Raw genomic sequence first — 19503 nt, 5'->3', positions numbered from 1 at the left:
ATTGCTTTGTATTTCATTCAATGAGTTTAATACTAAAAAAAATTTATGTCTCCTACATTCAAATGTCGTTTTTTTTAACAGTGGAATCTACGAAAAAGTTTCATGTGGTTAACAAAATACAAATAATTTATGTGGAATATCATAATAATGATAGAAATTTACTAATTTTTGTATTGATATAGATATTCTATACAAAATTCCGTAAGTCTATAAAAATAAAATAAGACTCCCAGTTAAAAATAAAATTAATAATAATAAATTACTTTTCAAACATGTTTTATTCCGGCATTAATGAGCTAACCAATTTGATGACATTGACGTGGAGATATAAAAATAAAAATAAAAAATCAAATTATGCTTTAAAAAATGAATAATATTTTTCTAATACCATTCTCAACCACCGACTGATTCCAGAGCGTTGTACAAATTAGTTACATCATTTGCAATTCCTCCCAATCAATTACAAAATAAGGAAAATGGTAGAGCCAGCCAGCCAATATGTCTTCGTAGCAGCAAAATCTGGGATTTTTCTTTTCAGAAAATTTGGCTCAACCCCCATCATCATCATCAAGAAAATTTCAAAAAATATGATATGAAAGCCAACATTAGTAGACCCGCAGAAGCTTCAATTCCTGTAGAAGAAGACGACGAAGATGTTGAGGATATTGCTGTTGTATTGCTAGAAGGCATCGTCTTGTTCTTCCTGCATAACCCATTCAAAAGAACAGCAAAATCCAAGAACACGTCAGAAACTGAAACCAAAATTTATGGACTCCAATCAAGTTCGCTGAAATTCAATTCAAAAATAAAACCCGAAACCGAAACTTACCCAGTAGTCTCGTACAAGCAGTTATCATAGCCTGCAAAATCAAATACAAATTCGAGTTTAAGAAGGCTTGTTTGAACCGGACCGAGCAGCTAAGTGTATCAACATTTTCGTCTCCAGCCAGACATTAGCTTAGTTGAGACCATAAAACAACAATTATCGTGTTTGGGATTGTACATTGAATTGATTTGCATTCATGGGTTATACTACAATCTAAATTTAATCACAATGAAGTAGAAACGCATTAGGTGGCTAAATTCATAGTTACAACATAAAACAAAGATTTCGAAAACATAAACTATGCATATAAAGTGATGCAGAACAGATATATAACACTGATATATATTAATCATGCTGTGGAAATATGGTTGCTCGTAAAGACCATCAAGAAAAACCTGAGTTTATCTCTAAAACTTACTTGGGTCCTTGTCAACTTTAACTCCATTCCCTCCAAATCCGCAAGCAACATCAGTAGCTCCATTCTGCTGGAAATAGCTGTTAAATGCATAAGATGCATGAGAGACGAGGGTATCCGGCTCGAAACAGGGCTGGCTCGGCTGAATGGCTGTGCAATCGACATTCCCCGGACCACAGGCCCAATCCAACGCGTTTTGTAAGTCCATATCGGAAGCCTTGCTCGAAGCAATGCACCAGGCAGTTCCATTAGAACCGGTAACATTTGCCTGTGTAGTCATGTCCACCGCACCCCTTCCTGCAAAATCCAAGTTGTAGACGCTGGTCTGGTCTGGATAGAATAACCCCCAGTTCCTTTCGGAGTCCAACCCCGGCTTCCTGTTTTCATTGAACAGAGAGAAGATATACACATCTAGTTCCTCTCCTGGCCTTGCAGGGGTGCCTGTGTTATTGATAACATGGTGGATAAGATTCGTGTTGTAAGTCTGAGCATTGTCGGGAGTTGCAGCTGTCTCCTTTGGGGACCCTTTGGATGGCCAACCTGTTTCCGTGACCATCACTCTAATTGTTCTAAAATTTAGGGCCATCAGTGCAAAATAAAGAGCATCGATCTGTGCATCAAACATGTTTGTGTAAAGCAGACCGGTGTTTGGATCGATAACTTCAGATGATGACTCGAAAAGAGCATAGTCCAAGGACACATTACTAGGGGATTCTCTGTAAGCATAATAAGGGTAAATATTGATCATAAAGGGAGACTGGTTCTCAGCAAGAAACTCCAACAATGGTTTCAAGAAAAATGCATAATTACTACTAAAAGCCCCAGCCGAGGGAGGAAACGACCGAGACAAAACTCCGAGAGAATGAGTGCTAGAAACTTTAATCTTCTTGTGCAAACCTGCCTTTTTGAGACCAGTGAGTACATTATTCATGGCAGGCACCACCAGGGCAGACACATTGTTGGGGCTCTCAGTAACCTCGGCACCGACTGTAATGTACGTTATTTTTGCAGCGGGGTAGTAAGGAAGAATGCTATTCTTCAGCCAAGTGTCTACATTAGATTGGAACTGAGAAAACGGCAACAAATCCGAATTGGGAATCCCAATCATAAGTTCAACACCAGTGTTGGCAAAGGCCTTGAGAACCTGAATATTCGAATCATAAAGCCTAAGATATTTGATGTTATGAAGTTGGACCAGCTGAGCCACTTTATTAGGCGTCGGGAGGTCGTCTGCGTTTCTTCCATAGCAAACTCCAACATTACTTCCCTGGCAATGGCCTGCAACCAAAAAAAAGACAATGGTGAATCCTACAATGGAAAAACACGCACAAAACACTGAACTACGGTCGAAAGCCCACTCTCGGCCGAAAGGTTTCAATTCAATCTTTCTTCACTTTGTTCATATGGAAGCCGAAGTGCAAGTTATCTCACATTGCACTTTAAATGAGCTCCTAATCTTTTACTCTCTATTCAATCAGTCTTAGCATACAAATATCTTGCTAAACAGGTTGAACAGAAATTAGCTTAGTTCAATTTGGCTAGAGAAGATAGTTCTTTTGAAGACAAGATCAAAAGGGGGAAGCTTACTAGTAAGCAAATAACCTTTACCAACTAAGACAAGTTCAAATCTGAACTCTTAAAAATGCCAAACTCTAAAGGGTCAGCAAACTGATTGTTATTGATCCTAGCAGTCACAAAAGCTCTACTACATTGAAAGAACTAAAAGAAAAACAAGGAAAATGAGATTATACAGTGAAGAACTCCAATGGAGAAAGTACCCTCAACATATTAACAGATAAAGAATGACTGTTGTTACAAATTGGCGACAATGGCCTATGAAATGGAAGATCCAACAAGGGAAAGCGGAAAAAACTGCTGAAAGTAAAGTAGAATGTGATCCCAAAACGAAATGGTAGACAGAGAGCTACGAACCCAAAAGTATAAGGAACAGTGAAAACCCAAAAATGAGGTTGAATTCAGCTCCTCCCCCCATTTTCCTCCTCCCTTGTCTTCTGAAAGCTACACCCTTTTCTCTCAATCTCCCGCGGCTGCGGTTTCTGCTGCGAAATTGAGAATGAGGGATTCTTAACGTTCTCGTTTGGTACAGCAACGGCTCCTTTTGGGTGTCTAAAAAGCCACGCTTTCACTATAAAAGAAAATTAACAGAGCTCGAGATTATGGTTAAGGGTTAAACCAGAGGAAAATTAGCTTAAAAATGGCACTGTCGGAGGCTCAGGGGAAGGACTACTAAGGAGTGTGTCAGCATTCAGGACCGGACCTCAGAGGAAATTATGAATTTTTGTTTATTGGGAATCCTCGATTCCGGTGCCAAGCATGTCTGTTTTCCACTACTTATATATTATGCTGTTTCGTTTCACTACATGCCACTCGAACGGTCCCGTTTCAAGATTTGTTTTTTTCTTTTTTTCTAGAAAGGAAAAAACTCGTTTCTTCTGTTTTCAAGGTTTATGATTATGTAACTCTAGATATTTTACTAAATATTTTAAAATTTCAGACTTACCCATCAATGAAATCTAAGGTATATTTGATCTAATACTACGGTATAACTCATATAAAAAAAATGACAATATTTGAAGTAGTCACTATATATGTATATATTGAGATTTTTTAAAATTATATTTATATGAAATTAGTTTATTTAATTTTTATATCATAAGGTGAAAATATTAGATATTTTAACATGTGCACCACTTTTGATAGGATACGAAGGCTTGGATGAAGCTTGCCTTAACGAGTTAAGGAGGAAAGGCCCGTGTTGGCCAAATAGTACTCACTTCAGCTTAACTCTTACTTGGGGTAGAGTTTTGTCACGAAATATCCACTCATACATGAGGGAAGTGCGATTATGCTATCGTAATTGGTGGAAGAGCTGAGTTAAGCTGCTTAGCTTAGCTTGACTCTTACTTGGACAGAATTTGCTCGCGAAATATCCGCTCACATTCCGCAGAATGACAATTCTACTATTAATATATTCCTATGACCAGCTAAAGATCCTCTTATTCTATGCCAATTTGAACATGCTTTCCAACGTTCTCCTCTTATACAAGATGGAGTCAAACCCTTCTCAAATAAATGCACACAATCTCTTACATAAACCTCTAGTTCATTACTTCTACTTTCTAACTTGAGTTATAACTTAAGTTTTTTAGTGTATTTTATCAAACACCACATTAATGTTAGATTCTGTCACACATATATTAATCCCGAACGACAAAACATTCATATCATACTCATGCAAACATGTCATCTAGCATCAACAATATTAATTCTAAAGAGTTGATTAAAATAAATCGTAGAATCTCCACCTGATGACGTGACTTAGTTGGAGGAGAAAGAAAGAAAACCATCAACGGAATCGATCAAAGTCTTCACGTAATCCCAAAAGAACTGAACCTGATGTAACACGGAGCCCAATTGGTTCATATTCAACAGCCCAAGTGAAATTGTCAGTGGGCTGGCTTACTGAGTGCCCATTACATTTAAATGGGCCTGGTGGGCCGAAATTCCCCGACAAGATGGATAAGAACAAAGATAAGGACAGGGAGGATTAGAAAACAGAAATTGATGGAGTGGCCTTGGCCGTTTGTAGTAGCCATCGCTCCATACATCGTGACTTGTGCCAAACTCTACTTCTCTTCTTTATCTCCTCCACCACACTTTGAATCTATACCATCCCAAAACTGCTTTTCATGTGCTTCTTGATAAAAATATTTATAATTTTTTTACTTCTTTTTAAAGGTATTTATCAATAATTTTTAAATACGAAGAGTTTGAATAGAAGATCTCCTAAGTACTTTTAATTACGTCAAAAATAAGATTTTTATTTATCTTAATTTCTTTAAATTTTTCTGAAAAGCTGACAGAAGAGCTTCCTTCAAAATTTAAGTTTTTATTCAAAATTTTCATTACTATTTTCTTTGTCCATCTTTTTCTAAAATTATAGAAGTCTTCCGTTTCTTACCAATTACAATTTCATTTTCTCTTGAGTTTCTCGTGTGCTAAATATTGTCGGTATACTTTGAATGTTGGATTTGTATTCCTTTGCCGTATACATGCTAAACATTGTGATTTCGACGAATCACAACCAATTTCAAAAAGGAAAAAGGAAAAAAAATGGACCAATCGTTTTCATAACATTGTTCACTTTGAGTGGAAAAATTGAAGTATGAGTTTTGAATCACAGTAGATTATGAGTATCTTATACCAATCTTAAAAGAAAATAACCAATAAATTACTTCATCCCCTTTCCACGGCATAAGATTTTCCATTTATGAGAGATGTGCGAACAAAACAATTACTTAATTACAAATAGTAATTATTGATTATTTTCTAATAAAAAAATTACCAAATAACATTTCATCATGTCACAGCAACATCTTTTTAATGGTGTGTAGTTTCAAAATTTAAACCAAATTCAGATCCGTTTTTCGTACACCAAAATACTTTATCTCATATTTCATTTATTATTAACACATAAAGAATACATATACACAGTACAAAAGATTTCATCTTTCATCCAATAGAATATTTTTGTTATTATCCTCGTCTAACCGTTACATCGCTTTTTCATTGAAACTCGGATAAGAAAATCTTTGTAGATACAAGAAGATATCATAGAAAGAATTCTAAACATCAAAAGAATAGCGTTTTTTTTTCTCCTTTTTAATCTTTTAATCAATCCTTCCTCAACGGAAGGTTCATGATACATGAACATAAAAGTATAGGAATAATGTCATGGCTTTATGAAGCAAAAGTAAGGTAGATGTTGACCTCAAATTTCAATTCTCAATCTCATACATATATTTGACAATGATAGAGAGAGAAGAGAGGGATGATAATTCAGTGACTTGTGGATATGTTTTCCAACCTTTAGACCTTATCTTCTTTCCTAGTAATATGGGAAAAAGCAAAATAATTCAGACCCCATATATTTTTATCTTTAATTTATCATATAAAAAAGATGATAATTGATGACAAAGGTTTTTGGATAAAGCAAACCCCCCCCCCCCCCCCCCCCCCAAAAAAAAAGGAATATTATCCAACTCTCTCTCATGATAAAACCAAAAAGAAATCAATTATTATAATTTAACATTTAAATATGAAACCATGCTCTCTTTTTCTACATAGATAAATAGCTTCTTGAAACATACTGCACAATTGGAAGATCGTACACCATATTCTATTCAAAGTCTATAAAAGAGAGACTTCAAAAAAGTTCATTTCTTTTCTCTCCTCTGCCCCAATTTTCTTCTTCTTCTTCTTCTTCTTCTTCTTCTTCATAAATTGATTCACATGGGAAAATTGCAAGAAAATCAGCCTGGATCTCAGAATGGTTGTTGCAGAGCGATCATGGAAGAAGATTTTGAAGCATCAATGGAGTCTTCCATGGAGTTCAGTTCTGAAATTTCTGATGCATCTTCTTCATTGGACATGGTAGAAGAAGATGTCCTGTCTCCAACCTCAAATTCTTCATTATCTTCCTCTTCTTCTAATGGGCCTTTTTATGAATTATCAGAGCTGATGGCCCATCTTCCTATGAAGTAAGTAATGGGATATTCCAAACAAACCCTTTTGATTAATTTTTTCTTTTGATACACATTTTGATTGAAATTAAATTTTACTAACCAATGAGGTTTTTTGTTGTGTTTTATTTGTTTCAGGAGAGGGCTTTCTAAGTATTATGATGGGAAATCAGAGTCCTTTACATCTCTAGCAAGTGTGGTGAGATTAGAGGATTTGGCTAAGAGGGTGTCTCCAATTAGAAAGAAGATGAAATCATGTAAGAGTTTTGGAGGAGGTTTTGATGCACATAAATCCATAATTCCAAGGGCCACCATAGCCAAGAAAGCTTCAAGATCAAGACGGAAAACTAGTTTGCTCTCTGGTTCTAGGTCTGCAATTTCTGTCAATGGGAACTGATTAATTATTTGCTTAACAGTTAACACCCTTATTAAACTCGATAATTTTCATTCAAGCCCATCTTAATTTTCCCACTTTTTTATTCAATTTTGTGACATAACCTGTAGTTTTAACCTCCAGTTGTACGTTATTCCTTTTTTCATGTGAGTCTCTTAATCAAAGCTTTTGCAATTCTTGATCATTTTCTTTCCATATTTACGTGCTTAAATTTGCTAAATGGTTAGTTACATCGAATTAGTTTTTGGCTTGCCATAACCAATTCCATAAATAGTAATTAGTTCAACTAAATTATCATTTTAAGAATACGTTTCTGTCGTTGAAACCAGAGAGTTGTTTAAATATATGGGAAACCAATGCCCATAATGAGACATTTTAGTAAATTACGTGAAGACTTGGCCATATTAGTAAAGTCAAGTTTTACCTATTATTTTAATTAAAAAGTAGAAAGAAAGGGGTTAGATTAGTATCATTTTAGAGTGACCATCTTCCTATTTCTTATTTATCATTGACAAACTATTTAGATTTTTTAAACAATCTCAAAATTATATAAAATTTTTTAAAATAACGAAACCAAATTTTTTGTTTTTTATTTTCAATTTGTTCAAAAAATGAAGATTTTGTTTTATCATTTTTAATGTTGAAAGCCATTCAATTCTCTTTTTATTTATTAAAAAAAAAAAGAAACATAAACGAAAACCTTACCAAACGAACTCTAAATATATACTCATATAATCTACTATCAAATCTGACAGATTAAATTGAAGGAAATAACTTAGTTCATATACATAATAATCCTAAAAATAACAAATCAAAAGTAGTACGCAGTTGGACTCTGTGAGTTACAAATCTTCCACTCCCAAGAACACTTTGATTCAATGCTGTCTAATTCTGAGCGATTCAACCAACTTGGCAAAGCAAATTACATTGGGGGAAGAGTAAACTAGAGAGACTAATCTGAGAAGTAAAGTAGGCATAACCTTCACACGGACAATAGAATATTTAATTAAAGGATTAAGCTTAAACCAAACTTAATCTGTATGAATTCTACTTTTTCTTTTCTTTTTCTTTTTTCCCTCTGCAAAAACGGCAAACCAAGGCAATTAATTAGTATGGTGAAGAAGAATGAAGTGACGCAAATCACTGCAAATTTCACTGTTTGGAGGTTATATCTTGTAAACAGGTACTATTCCGAGGAGATGGAAGCATTTCCTCATCACTGTGCCTGTGGCTTCACAAAGCAGGAGTCTACTGGTTTCTTCAGCCGATCCAACCACCTGACAGATGAGTATAGTGTATATAATTATTATAAATTATAATAAGATATGTACATAAATATATCTTATCCACATAGTGGCTCATTCAGGAAAGAAAAATTGGATTTATCTAGTGAGTATAGGTAAAATGGTTTATTGATATTGGATTTGATCAATGCAATGAATTGTTTCATCATAATTGATGAGCCCCATCCTTATGAAATTCATTTGATTGATACATGTACCCCGAATTTTTTCATACATCATAGTCGTCAACATTAATAAAGTTGTTTTTAACTTTTTGCAAGAAGACGTCGGCGGCATCTAGTTACTTTTAAGGTACAAATTTGATGAGCATTTTCCAGCTAATAGCATAGGATGGGAAAAGTGGAAGAACGTCTTGATGTAAATGGCATAAACAAACAAAATGATCGACAAAGAGAACTTTAAATTCTAGATCACTAGAGGTAATGAGTTGATAAACAAGGCATAATTAGCCGACAAGAGCTAGTGATTTAAAAATTATCCGACATGAACTAGTGGGAGGATAATGTTTTTTTTTTTTATATGAAGAATGAGATATTGGTCTCGAGAAGTATGCTATACCTGGCAATTGGAGTAGAATTTTTTCGTAAATATTTCCGATAAGTTGTATAGGTATTCACACAACACATTCGGCAATAGATTCGTGCAAGCTTCCTCGACAACCTAAAGTAGAGATAAGGGAAGAAAAGTGATTACACGAAATAAATTGTACCAAATATAAAATGGTTGAGACGTAAAGGCAGAGTCACCCAGTTCAAATTTATGTTTTTTTTTACCTCAGCAAATTGTAACAAATGAAGCCCCAAGACACGCTCGTCCTCGTGCTCCAACACAATTGTTCCCGTCTATCAAATAGTGGTAGACTAGTTTAGAAATAAATGCAAACGAGCTTCTCTGACCAACTGAATAGAACTAGTTCTGGAATTAGGAAGAAAACTTACTTTTTTCAACTCCTCTATGTTTTTACCAGATTTCCTGATGATTGAACAGATACGAGCATGGGCATACAGCAAATACACAGCAGTATTGCCCTATTCATCACCAAGTTTGGGTGTGTAAGGAGAGTGGACGATAGAGATTTTTTTTTTTTCATAGGCAGTAGAGGTGGATGTTTATAAAACTACATTTAGCTTCTTGACTTGGTTTTCTGTATATCATGCGTTATGCTTAGAACCAGATGAGAAAGTGCACCTTATCATTGAGCATCTGATCAAAATTAAAGGTATAGTTGGTCAGCCTGTTGTTCTTGAGGTCAGCATATCTGCGAAGACAATTTGGGAACATAGACTTAATTAGCGATTCTGGACATTTGCACGAAGAGCGACAAAAATTTTAAAATAATAAGAATACTTATTGACAGGAAGACACGTAGAAAAGAAGGAAGACAAAGAGGGCCCAACCTGAGCCCATGGTTAGGGAGATTATAGAACAGCAACAGCTTTAAGTAAAACAAATGGAAAAAGCTAATTCTATGTAGGACAGCCCAAGCTCCAAAGCTATATAAAGTCATAATCTCTCTCGTAGCTCCCAAACAATTCCCAAAAATCTTATCATTCCAAACTGACGATACATCCCACAAAATGGTAAAATACAGAAGCAGCAGACGTCAGTCGAAATGTTGGAGACTTAATTATCATAACAGACGAGCCACAACTTTCTTCCTAAAATTGAATGATAGAGGTATGGTTTCAGGCATTTCATCATTCAAATTCATAAATCAGAAGATTCCATGCAACTTTAAGCTGCAGAGATTCTTTCTTCACAATGGGTCCAGGTAACATCAAGTGAATTTGACTAAATTGTCAATAGCCACTCAATTACAGGTAATACGGGAAGATCAAGAAATTCTAACATACTTCAGTCTGTAGTGAAATCCAAACTTTACGATAATGATCCAGAAAATTAGTCATGATCCCTGAATATAGAATAGCTACACTATGACAGTTAGTTGTTAGATATACGACACAGCCCTATTAAAAACCTATGTCCTCCTATGAGCTAGGAATACTACATAACTCTACAGATACATGATCCATTTGTTATTTGACAACGATAATCATCTCCGATGGTACCAATTAATAGTACTTCTTTATTGAGGCTTTTCATCGGAAGGTGCATCCTGTATAACCTCTAGGATTCATGCAAGAGGAATAAAAAGGATTAGCCAGTAATGAAAACAGTAACTTACTTAACAGCACCATAACCAACAGCTTCAGCAATTTGTTCAAGTTCCTCCTCAGTCCATTGTGCAGCTTTCTCTACAGTAGATTAACAAAAGTCAAAAAACAAAAAAAATCTTATATCAAAAAAATCAAACTACATAATAAGATGTGCAAGTTTGACTGTAAAAATTTTCGACCAAAAAAAACTGAACACTTTTGCTTTCACAGAATCTTACAATGTCTAAAGCAGCAAGGTGTACAATTTTTTTCAATGAAATAAAAAACAGTGTTCTTGATAATCAATATTATTATTACCCCTTTCAATGAGTGCAGTTTTACTACGGTTCTTGGCTTCATCAAGCAAATCGACTAAACGAACCACTTCAGTATTGCGAGTTCGAAAACGCTTGCCATCTTCACCAAGAACCAAACCAAAACCGACGTGGGTTGCTTTGGGATGCTTATTGTCCTCAAGTGGAAGCCAGCCGGCACGTTTACAAGCCTGAAACAGAGCCATAAGCACTTCCAATTTAAGCATCCACTTCACCGATTTAATACAATAACCAATCCATGAAAGAATTGTTAGCTAAAATTCAGTAGATTAGTGATGACCAGGTCTAAAGTAATTATTAATCAATGTGCAAACACAAGAGAGGAAATGTAGGCCAACAACAAGTCCATTAAATAATTGCTAAATAAAATTTAGAGGACCAGCCACCTAGTCTAGAATAACCACTTATGGAAAAAACATGCGAGGATAATAAATCATGTCAGAGCAGGAATTGCTCAAGACACATACCCGAAATACCATGTGAAAGTGCTGCTGCTGACCAACATCAGTGACATATATAATCCATTCAGCTTTCTCTTCATTAAGACGATACCTGTTTGGTGCAAGCAAAACCACAAAATAGAATATTTCAGCTCCACATAATTTGAAAGTCATGCAATCAATCATATGGAGTCCAAAAATGCACACAATATTGATGGGTCATGATCATGCATAACCAGTGACTATAATTCCGCTCAAAAGCATCTGAGGAAGAGAAAAACTGACCAGAGGGCTGCAAGATCAGTTGAAGCATAATTGAAACCACCATCACTCTTCACTACAATAAGAGGAATATTTATTCCTTCAATAAAGATTACACGAGCACCCTGGCTTTCCTCCACTAAGCCCTTATCAGTCAATTCTTTTAAGACATTAGGAATGTACGGGTTGTAAAAGCTCTCTCCCTGACAGAGATAGAAAGACCTTAACCAAATGAGAACTGAGAATGAATCGTTGGCAGTACTTAAGACCAATATTAAAATTAAAAGAGCCAGATTCACGACTCTGCAAAGTGCAAATAAACATCCCCAAGAACAAGGCAATACTCAATAGGACAGAAGATCTTCAACGTGTCCAAGAAGCTGATGCTGTTTGATAGTGGATGTCATTAACCATAAATCAACTTCCAACTAATAAATATGGTGGTAAATACAATTAAACCTTATTAGATTAGGCATTCATTCAATCACAAATTTCAGCCTCAACTCAACAAATCAAAAGCCAGCACAACAATATAACATGATTCTGACATTAAAAGGAAGAATTACCCAATCCCAACACAAGTAAGTAGAGGAAAGAGACGAGAAAAACCAGCAGACTAGGAGTAAAAAGTTACCTAAGCATAAAATCCAAGTATTAAGTATAAAGAAAAGCTAAAATGTACCTTCTCCTCTAACTGAACTCCGAGGCGTTCATACACCCTATTAAATTCACTCCTGCTGATTTCACATATTTGTGCCCAAGCCTTACGATATTTAGCTTCCCCACCCTGCAAAAAAATAAATAATAAATAAAAATAAGAGTATTTGAACAGAAATCAGATAAGAGGAAACTTCCAAATGATTGCTATTCCCCATCATGCCGTTGCAGGGAATCTTTAAATCATAAATGAGCTGCAAAAAACTAAATAATAAATTTATGGGTAAACTACTTTTTACTCTCCCAATTACAACACATAAGTAAAAGAGACTTTAGGGGAATAATCTTAAATCTCATGGTGGCTACCTGTCAAAGATATTAAAATCCTACATCTTGATAATGAAATGTTGGAAGGTCATTTAGTTCTTCAGTGAGATTAATCGAGTTGAACATAAGTGGGCCCAAACACTCACGAACAACAAAAAAGAAAAAAATCTTCTCAACGCTTCCATCACATGTTAAACCCCAAACTTTCTTTTGTTAATTTATTATTTATTTTTTCATATTTATACGAAATAGAAATAATAATGAATAAAATAACATGAAGAAAAAAAATTTGCAATCAATGTCATCTTGTGGAAAATTATGAGAACAAATAAAATTAACGTGTAAATGACAACTGAAAGAAATTTCAAGACAGTTTTAAGATTGAGGATTTAGGGTCCAAAGTATTAAATTAGTATTGAATAAGGGAGGGAAGTATGTATATATTGGCCACGGAAAAATCACCTGAAGAAGAACCACTGCCTGTTGTGCCCTCTCCTTAAATGCAGCATCGCTATCAAATCTCTGCTTTGATGCCTTGTAGAATGTCTATTAAATCAAAATTCCAAATAACAGTTTGTTAGCTCCACTTGATATTGCAGATAGGCACTACTAAGTTCTATATCCATTTTTTGAATTTATTGGAACACATTTGTATCACGTAAGAGTGAAGTCCATTATGTAAGACCCAAAGTATTTGAACTTCTTAATTACAATAAAGGAACTTCTGTCAGTATACTGTAAAAGGTAAACATGTTAATAACCAAAGGAGCTTCTAAAATGTCCCTCCTTACCTGAAGATCTCCAACAGCTGTTTCAGTAACATCTTCCCAGTTAGGAAAGCTTTCAAAAAGGAATTCGATCAACATGCCAAACTGCAAACACGAAGCAAAAGATGAATACGTTGTGACACATTGCTTTTCTATGGAAGTTTCTTATCGTTTCAAATACTTAAAAACTAAATAGGCATTTAAACAAGCTTGAGGCAGTAATCAGGATTAGCGAATCTAGACATTTGCAACATTTTATGATTACTGACTCAAAATTAAGACTACTGATTTTGAAGGTAGACTGGACATGGAAAAAAAAGGACTGGGGCAAAAGCAGCAAACTATAAATTAAAATCAGTCTTCTTGTACACTTCAAAAGAGTAACAGGTCGAGCAGTTCATGAAAAAGCCACTTTTCCATCGCAACACGGAACACCATAAATTAACATCAGATCCTTGGAAAACGGAACTGTTTTAAGGCACTGAAAAAGACAAAGATGTACCTGTGTTCCCCAATCACCAACATGGTTCCTTCGAAGAACATCAACATGTGAAAATTCAAGCATTCGGGCTAGAGTGTCTCCAATGATCGTAGATCTTAAGTGGCCAACATGCATTTCTTTTGCTATATTTGGCGAGGAGAAATCAACTACTGCTCTTTTAATTGGAAGCCGGGGTGCCCAAGTTTCAATACCATCAATTAGCATTTTTTGTATGGTCTGCAGCAGAAAATGCATAATAAGCATACTTTAAACACGCATAGATCCATCAACTATAACGAAGTGGTACATTTTTTATAGACCGTGGAGAATTAACAACTAAATTATAAACCACGTTTTTTATAGTTAATTTTTAGTTCTCTGGGCGGGGGTTCTATCTACCCAGCCCTTAGGTTGTCTTTCCTCATTTTTTGAATATCTCTTTGTTTTTTATCAGAAAAAGGTAAAATAAAAAATCACGTTTTTTTATACAGAGAACAACAACACTGGATATGAGTTATTCCAACTAATATTTTCAAGAAAATGACATTACCTTAGCAATCCAATTCTTGGATACCACGACATTCACGAAACCAGGGCCTGCCACTGAACTTGATTCTATAATTTCGGATGGAGGAAGGTTTTTCATGATGGCCTAGAAATCGAGAGAGCAGTTCTGTCAAATTCTCTATTATCTAAATGATAAAAAATAATGATCCTATAGATCCAATATCAAAGGAAATCTTCATGAAAAATAGAAACACAGAAAAGTAAACCGTAAATACCTGTCCAACCGAAGGAGGGCCCCTGAACGGAGTTCCTTTTCCTTTTATTTTAGACCAGAGGCCCATCGCATTATTGCTTCGCCAAATAAGAAACCTCAACTTAGCAACAGTAATCTAATTAACAATATCTTTCACTAGAGTTTCAGTAACTCGTATATCATACGATTCATACCACTGATAGTCGCCAAATTTTCCAGTACAAGCAGCCACCAAAGGCTCAACATCTGTCTCCTCAGCGACCGTCGCTCTGAGGGATACTTCAAATATTTTAGCTAACTGTCGCTTGATATTACCCACGTTCTCATCATCCTGAGCCAGAACGTCCATATTTAGTCTCAGAAACAACTCAAACTTACTTGTAATAAACTAGATAGATACGGAAGGAAGCTAAGCAACAAAATACTCCATATAACTTACAGTTGCCATTGTTGATACCGATTGAGCCGTCTTCGTGGCAGAAATGAGTCGCCTAGAGGCCGCCCTGAGTATGTCTGTCTAGTTTCAGATTGAGAATAAGAATTACTACAAGTACGAAAAAGGAAACATGTAAGACTTGAAATTGAACTTGTAAACCATCAAAGACGCAAATCAATCGCAGTAAAAAAAAAAAAAAAGCAGCACAGAATCCAAGTGCAGTTGGAGTGTTTAGCAACCCTCCATCCCGCCATTTTCATCTTCTAAGGTCGAGAGAGAGCTATGCATCAAACAGAAAGCGAAAAAAACTAACAAATCACTAAATAACAGGCGCCATGAGAAATGACGCAGCTGAGAAATCTGAGAGCTTACCAGCAGCTGGAATGCAAGAGGGAGGAGAAATATGAGGGAATCGATTGAAAGAGAGCAGCGGAGCGGGCGAAACTGGGGCTAGTAACAGCGCTAACATTGCTATCTAATATATATATATGTAATTCCCCCCGCCCGCTATTCTACGTTTCTATTCCACTGCGCTATGTTCCTCTGCGTATTAGGGCTGAGAAAGATTTCTCTCTTTCCCTTTTTTTCTTTTTTAAATGAATCTATCTGTTCGATGAGCAGTTCGGATTCTAAAGCCCAATCCCAGTTCAACGCTTTGGTCGCTGGAGGGAGGCGGAATTGCCACGGATTTTCTTATTTTCTTTCTTTATTTTAGACAAATGATTTATTTCCATTTTTTATGTTCCACAGTTCACAATCACATGATAGTTTTTTTTTTTTTTTTTACTTCTTTTTAAAATATTTTCAAATCTAATATTAACTTATTCCAAAAATAATATTTCAAAATTTTATCCACCCAATAGATAAAAGGTTTTAAAATAATTTTAAGTTATTTATCTTTTTGGAATGAGAAAATAATTTGAAAGGTTTATCAATATAGATTTTTAACGGTAATTTATTAATTAGAAAATCAAATATGACAACATAAATAATAATTCACTTTAAAAATCTATGAAATTTTGTAAAATCAGATCAATCTAATTATAAGAATTTTTTTTTGTAAATACACCCTTTGAAATCAAGCAGTATTCAAATTATTATATTTGATTTAATTAGAAACAATTAAATTTATTTGAAATTCGTCAACACTTAAAATCCCTTAAAAATTCTAAGCTATTTGATTTGTACTAGAAAAACATAATATGAGTTTTTTTTAATATTGTCAAATTTTTATTTTATTTTCAAAATAATGCTAATGTAAAAAAATTATGAAAATATTAAGATTTAAATTTAAGACATTTAGGTTGATATAGTTGTGACCACTCTTGTGCTAGACTAGGAATACCGTTTAAAAATGGTATTTGTCCAATAACTGCATGTACCTTTAACCATATACATAAGTAGTTCTACCGTATAAAGAGGACTTGGTTGAAAAAACGAAATGAGCACAATAATTTTTAAAGTTTTATTTTTTTAATTGATTTTGGACTAGCATTAATAAAACATTTCAAATAAATTTAAATATTAGCCACATTTATAAAAAGAAAAAGAAAAAAGAAAAATCCAACCTAACATAAGTCTCCTCACTATAATTTTAGCAAACCTGAACATAGTTTAGCACGTATTAATTCCCTAAATATTGGAGGTTTGATCATCTATATCCTCAAGATGTTATACTAAAAAACTAAAATTTTAGGACAACCGATCTTAAAAACGTATTTGAAAGCAAAATGCGGGGAACAAATAAGTCTATAAGTATAATTGTGTAAAAAAAAAAATAAAAAAAATATAACCATCAAATTGAAAACAAAGTTGAATTTTATGTGTAATAATATCCTAATATTATTCTTCTTTTTTAAATAAGAATTTGACTTTCAATATTGTGTCAATTGAGTTCATAAATCTTACAAAGTATGTAATAAGTCAATAATTTATTATACTTTGAAAATTTAAAAAATTTATTAGATATTTTAGAGCTCAATAATCTATTAAACAAATGTCGAGGCCCCTCCATAGATATGATTTAGAAATCGAGGGCATAGATTTGTAATTTAAACATTAAATAAATATCAGAGGCTAAATTTGCAATTTAATAATTAAATAAATATGAGAGGGTAAATTTGTAATAAAACCACTGAATAAATATCAAGGGCTAGAACTGTACTTCTGTCAAGTCATCCGGTTCTACGGATCGCAGCACACGCTTGCGAGTAGAGGAATTTTTCTACCGCAAACCATGGCGTTCTTATCCATCCGAAATCGTCAAATCAGAGCGCACCACGTACACGCACACCCACAGATTGCGAGGATCTCACTCACAACCATATAAATAAAGCCGTACCTCACTCCGATCCTCACTCCGATCCTCACTCACAACTATTAGCTGAGAGAGACGGAAGGAATCGGCGGCAATAAGGAGATGAAGAAGTCAGAAAGGAGCTCCAAGCCAAGCGGAAAATCCGACGCGAGGAAGGATCGGAAATCGGCCACGGGGATGAGCGGATCGCCGAAGAAAGGAGGCCACGGCGGCAAGTTCACCTGGGCGGGAGACGGTTACTCTCCGGCCGAGATCGGCTTCCAGACTGAAGTTATGGACGCGAAGGACCCTAACTTCGAAGATCCGAAAGAGGCGGTGGCGGTTTGAGAACGCACGACGGCGTATTTGCGACTTCGAGTCTGAGATTTGTAAATATTCTTGATGGACGGTAATCCGTGGTTTTCTATTTCAATAAAATCACGCTTGTACAGCTTAATGATATTGCAATGTCGATCTGCGTTTCATTTTGTGGCTAGATCGTGTGTTTGAGTGGAAGAAAAATGAAAACAGAGGGAAATCGTGTACGTATACCTCAGAAATCTGCAAATCGACTTTCGTCTTTGATTACACGATCACTAATTGATGTTGCAAGTATTCTGTTTCATTCTCTGCTTATTTCGGTTTGTTTGGATCTGATTGTGCTGTGACAGAACGGAAGATTTGTAATGGTTATAAAGAAAATAATAGAGAATCGCGTTTCGTGAGAGTTACGCTCTGTGGGTTTGGATCTGGGAGGCTTGGCGACGAAGGAATTCCATTTTTGATCAAACGATTTTATTATACTTGGGGAACACGGTCTGACTTCCGTTCAACCAAGTTATGGGCGTTGTGTATAAGCATTTGGATCTGTGGTGTAAGTTATTCGGCCCAAAACATATAAGCTGGTTTGGTTAACATTTTCAATGGTCCCACTCCCCTTCTCATTATTTAAACAAAGTTGCAAACTGATTGCCGCTAAGTTCCGACTTGAGTAGGGGTATCTATTTTTTGAGGTGAACTTTCCTACCAGACTTCAGACAGTCTTGTGGGGAGGGATTTCGAACTAGGCCGTCATGCATGTTGAGAAATCACCTCCAAAGAACTTCATTTTATTTGTTTTACTTTTTTCTGTTACTTAATATATTAATTTTTTTTCTAGCAAACTTAATATATTTTCATTTTGACCTATATATTATTCATTTTAGTTCCTTTATGGCATCTTATCTAGATTTGCAAAATTTATACACATAAACCTTTGATTAAATATCACACTATCGTTATGATGAAATATAAATAAAGTAAAAATAACTAAAGGATCCGATGATCACTTTTTATAATATATTTTTAAAAGTACAAAAAAAGTAAACATAATATTATAATAATTATTTTAAAAATGATTTGTTGCATAATAAGAAAAAAAAAGTATGAGTTAAATAGAAGAATAAATCGTCAGACAGTTGGCAAAGGTGGACAAATAATCATTCAGAGAACTCTCAAAGAAAAATACACTAACTTCCATACTCACTATTTGCTAAATGCTAACCACCTAACATAACAGTTATCAAGTAATAAATCCAATAAATCCCTAATAAAGTAGTCTCCTAAATCATATCTATAATGATGATCGTTTATTTAATAGACGACATATTGAGATTTAGTAAAAAAAAGAAATGGTTGATATTTATTATTCATAATTTATTAATTAATTTACTATTTACCACTATTTTTCTATGACACGTTTTGGTAAATTTATAAATTAAAAAATATTATAAAATGATAAATTCCAATTTCTAATAAATATGCTAAATTTCTTATAATATATGCACACAAATTATAAATAAAATAACATAATAATACTAATTATAAAAAATATTCAACAGATACATAATAATAATGATATAGCAATTATAAAATAACAAAAATAAAAAAATAGTAACAAAACTAAAAAAAAGTTAAATCAAATCAATACGTACATCTTGAAGATATATTGATCTTATTAGACAAACATCATTATTTAATTTCGTCAAAGTAAAATTATAACCAAACAAACTTACCAATCAAGATACAACTTCAATATATAAATTTCGTTCTGACTTGAACGTATC

General features: G+C 34.4%; 3 protein-coding genes across 12 annotated transcripts; 1 reads left to right on the top strand and 2 right to left on the bottom strand.

The window, feature by feature from the left end:
• Nucleotides 1-328: 328 nt before the first annotated feature.
• On the bottom strand, nucleotides 329-3498 carry LOC111014572 (glucan endo-1,3-beta-glucosidase 13). The gene is made up of 4 exons (XM_022289363.2): nucleotides 3174-3498; nucleotides 1245-2519; nucleotides 830-860; nucleotides 329-703 (listed from the first exon to the last, which is right to left on the bottom strand). The coding sequence occupies exons 1-4, from the start codon at nucleotides 3232-3234 to the stop codon at nucleotides 568-570; spliced, it is 1503 nt and encodes a 500-aa protein (XP_022145055.1). The 5' UTR covers nucleotides 3235-3498; the 3' UTR covers nucleotides 329-567.
• Nucleotides 3499-6350: 2852 nt separating this feature from the next.
• LOC111014601 (uncharacterized) lies at nucleotides 6351-7362 on the top strand. The gene is made up of 2 exons (XM_022289403.2): nucleotides 6351-6802; nucleotides 6923-7362. The coding sequence occupies exons 1-2, from the start codon at nucleotides 6555-6557 to the stop codon at nucleotides 7179-7181; spliced, it is 507 nt and encodes a 168-aa protein (XP_022145095.1). The 5' UTR covers nucleotides 6351-6554; the 3' UTR covers nucleotides 7182-7362.
• Nucleotides 7363-7915: 553 nt separating this feature from the next.
• On the bottom strand, nucleotides 7916-18240 carry EMB1027 (Arginyl-tRNA synthetase, class Ic). 10 transcript variants are annotated; one of them, XM_022289402.2, is made up of 18 exons: nucleotides 17267-18240; nucleotides 15106-15210; nucleotides 14861-14997; nucleotides 14689-14764; nucleotides 14457-14558; nucleotides 13928-14143; nucleotides 13450-13530; nucleotides 13121-13204; nucleotides 12357-12461; nucleotides 11699-11877; nucleotides 11441-11525; nucleotides 10957-11143; nucleotides 10668-10737; nucleotides 9671-9740; nucleotides 9421-9510; nucleotides 9256-9324; nucleotides 9041-9142; nucleotides 7916-8455 (listed from the first exon to the last, which is right to left on the bottom strand). In XM_022289402.2, the coding sequence occupies exons 2-18, from the start codon at nucleotides 15112-15114 to the stop codon at nucleotides 8345-8347; spliced, it is 1773 nt and encodes a 590-aa protein (XP_022145094.1). In that variant the 5' UTR covers nucleotides 15115-15210; nucleotides 17267-18240; the 3' UTR covers nucleotides 7916-8344. The 10 variants fall into 10 exon arrangements, with proteins under 10 accessions (XP_022145094.1, XP_087981159.1, XP_087981160.1 ...); XM_088125033.1 differs by having other exon boundaries at nucleotides 15106-15183; XM_088125034.1 differs by having other exon boundaries at nucleotides 15106-15179.
• Between the last annotated feature and the right edge of the window lie 1263 nt (nucleotides 18241-19503).

The sequence above is a fragment of the Momordica charantia genome, assembly GCF_013281855.1.
Source record: "Momordica charantia cultivar OHB3-1 chromosome 6 unlocalized genomic scaffold, Mcharantia_2.0 BLBB01000006.1, whole genome shotgun sequence".
In the NCBI taxonomy this organism is placed as follows: Eukaryota; Viridiplantae; Streptophyta; class Magnoliopsida; order Cucurbitales; family Cucurbitaceae; genus Momordica; species Momordica charantia.
The sequence above is the reverse complement of the archived record's forward strand: the minus strand, read 5'-3'. Positions and strand labels throughout refer to the sequence as shown.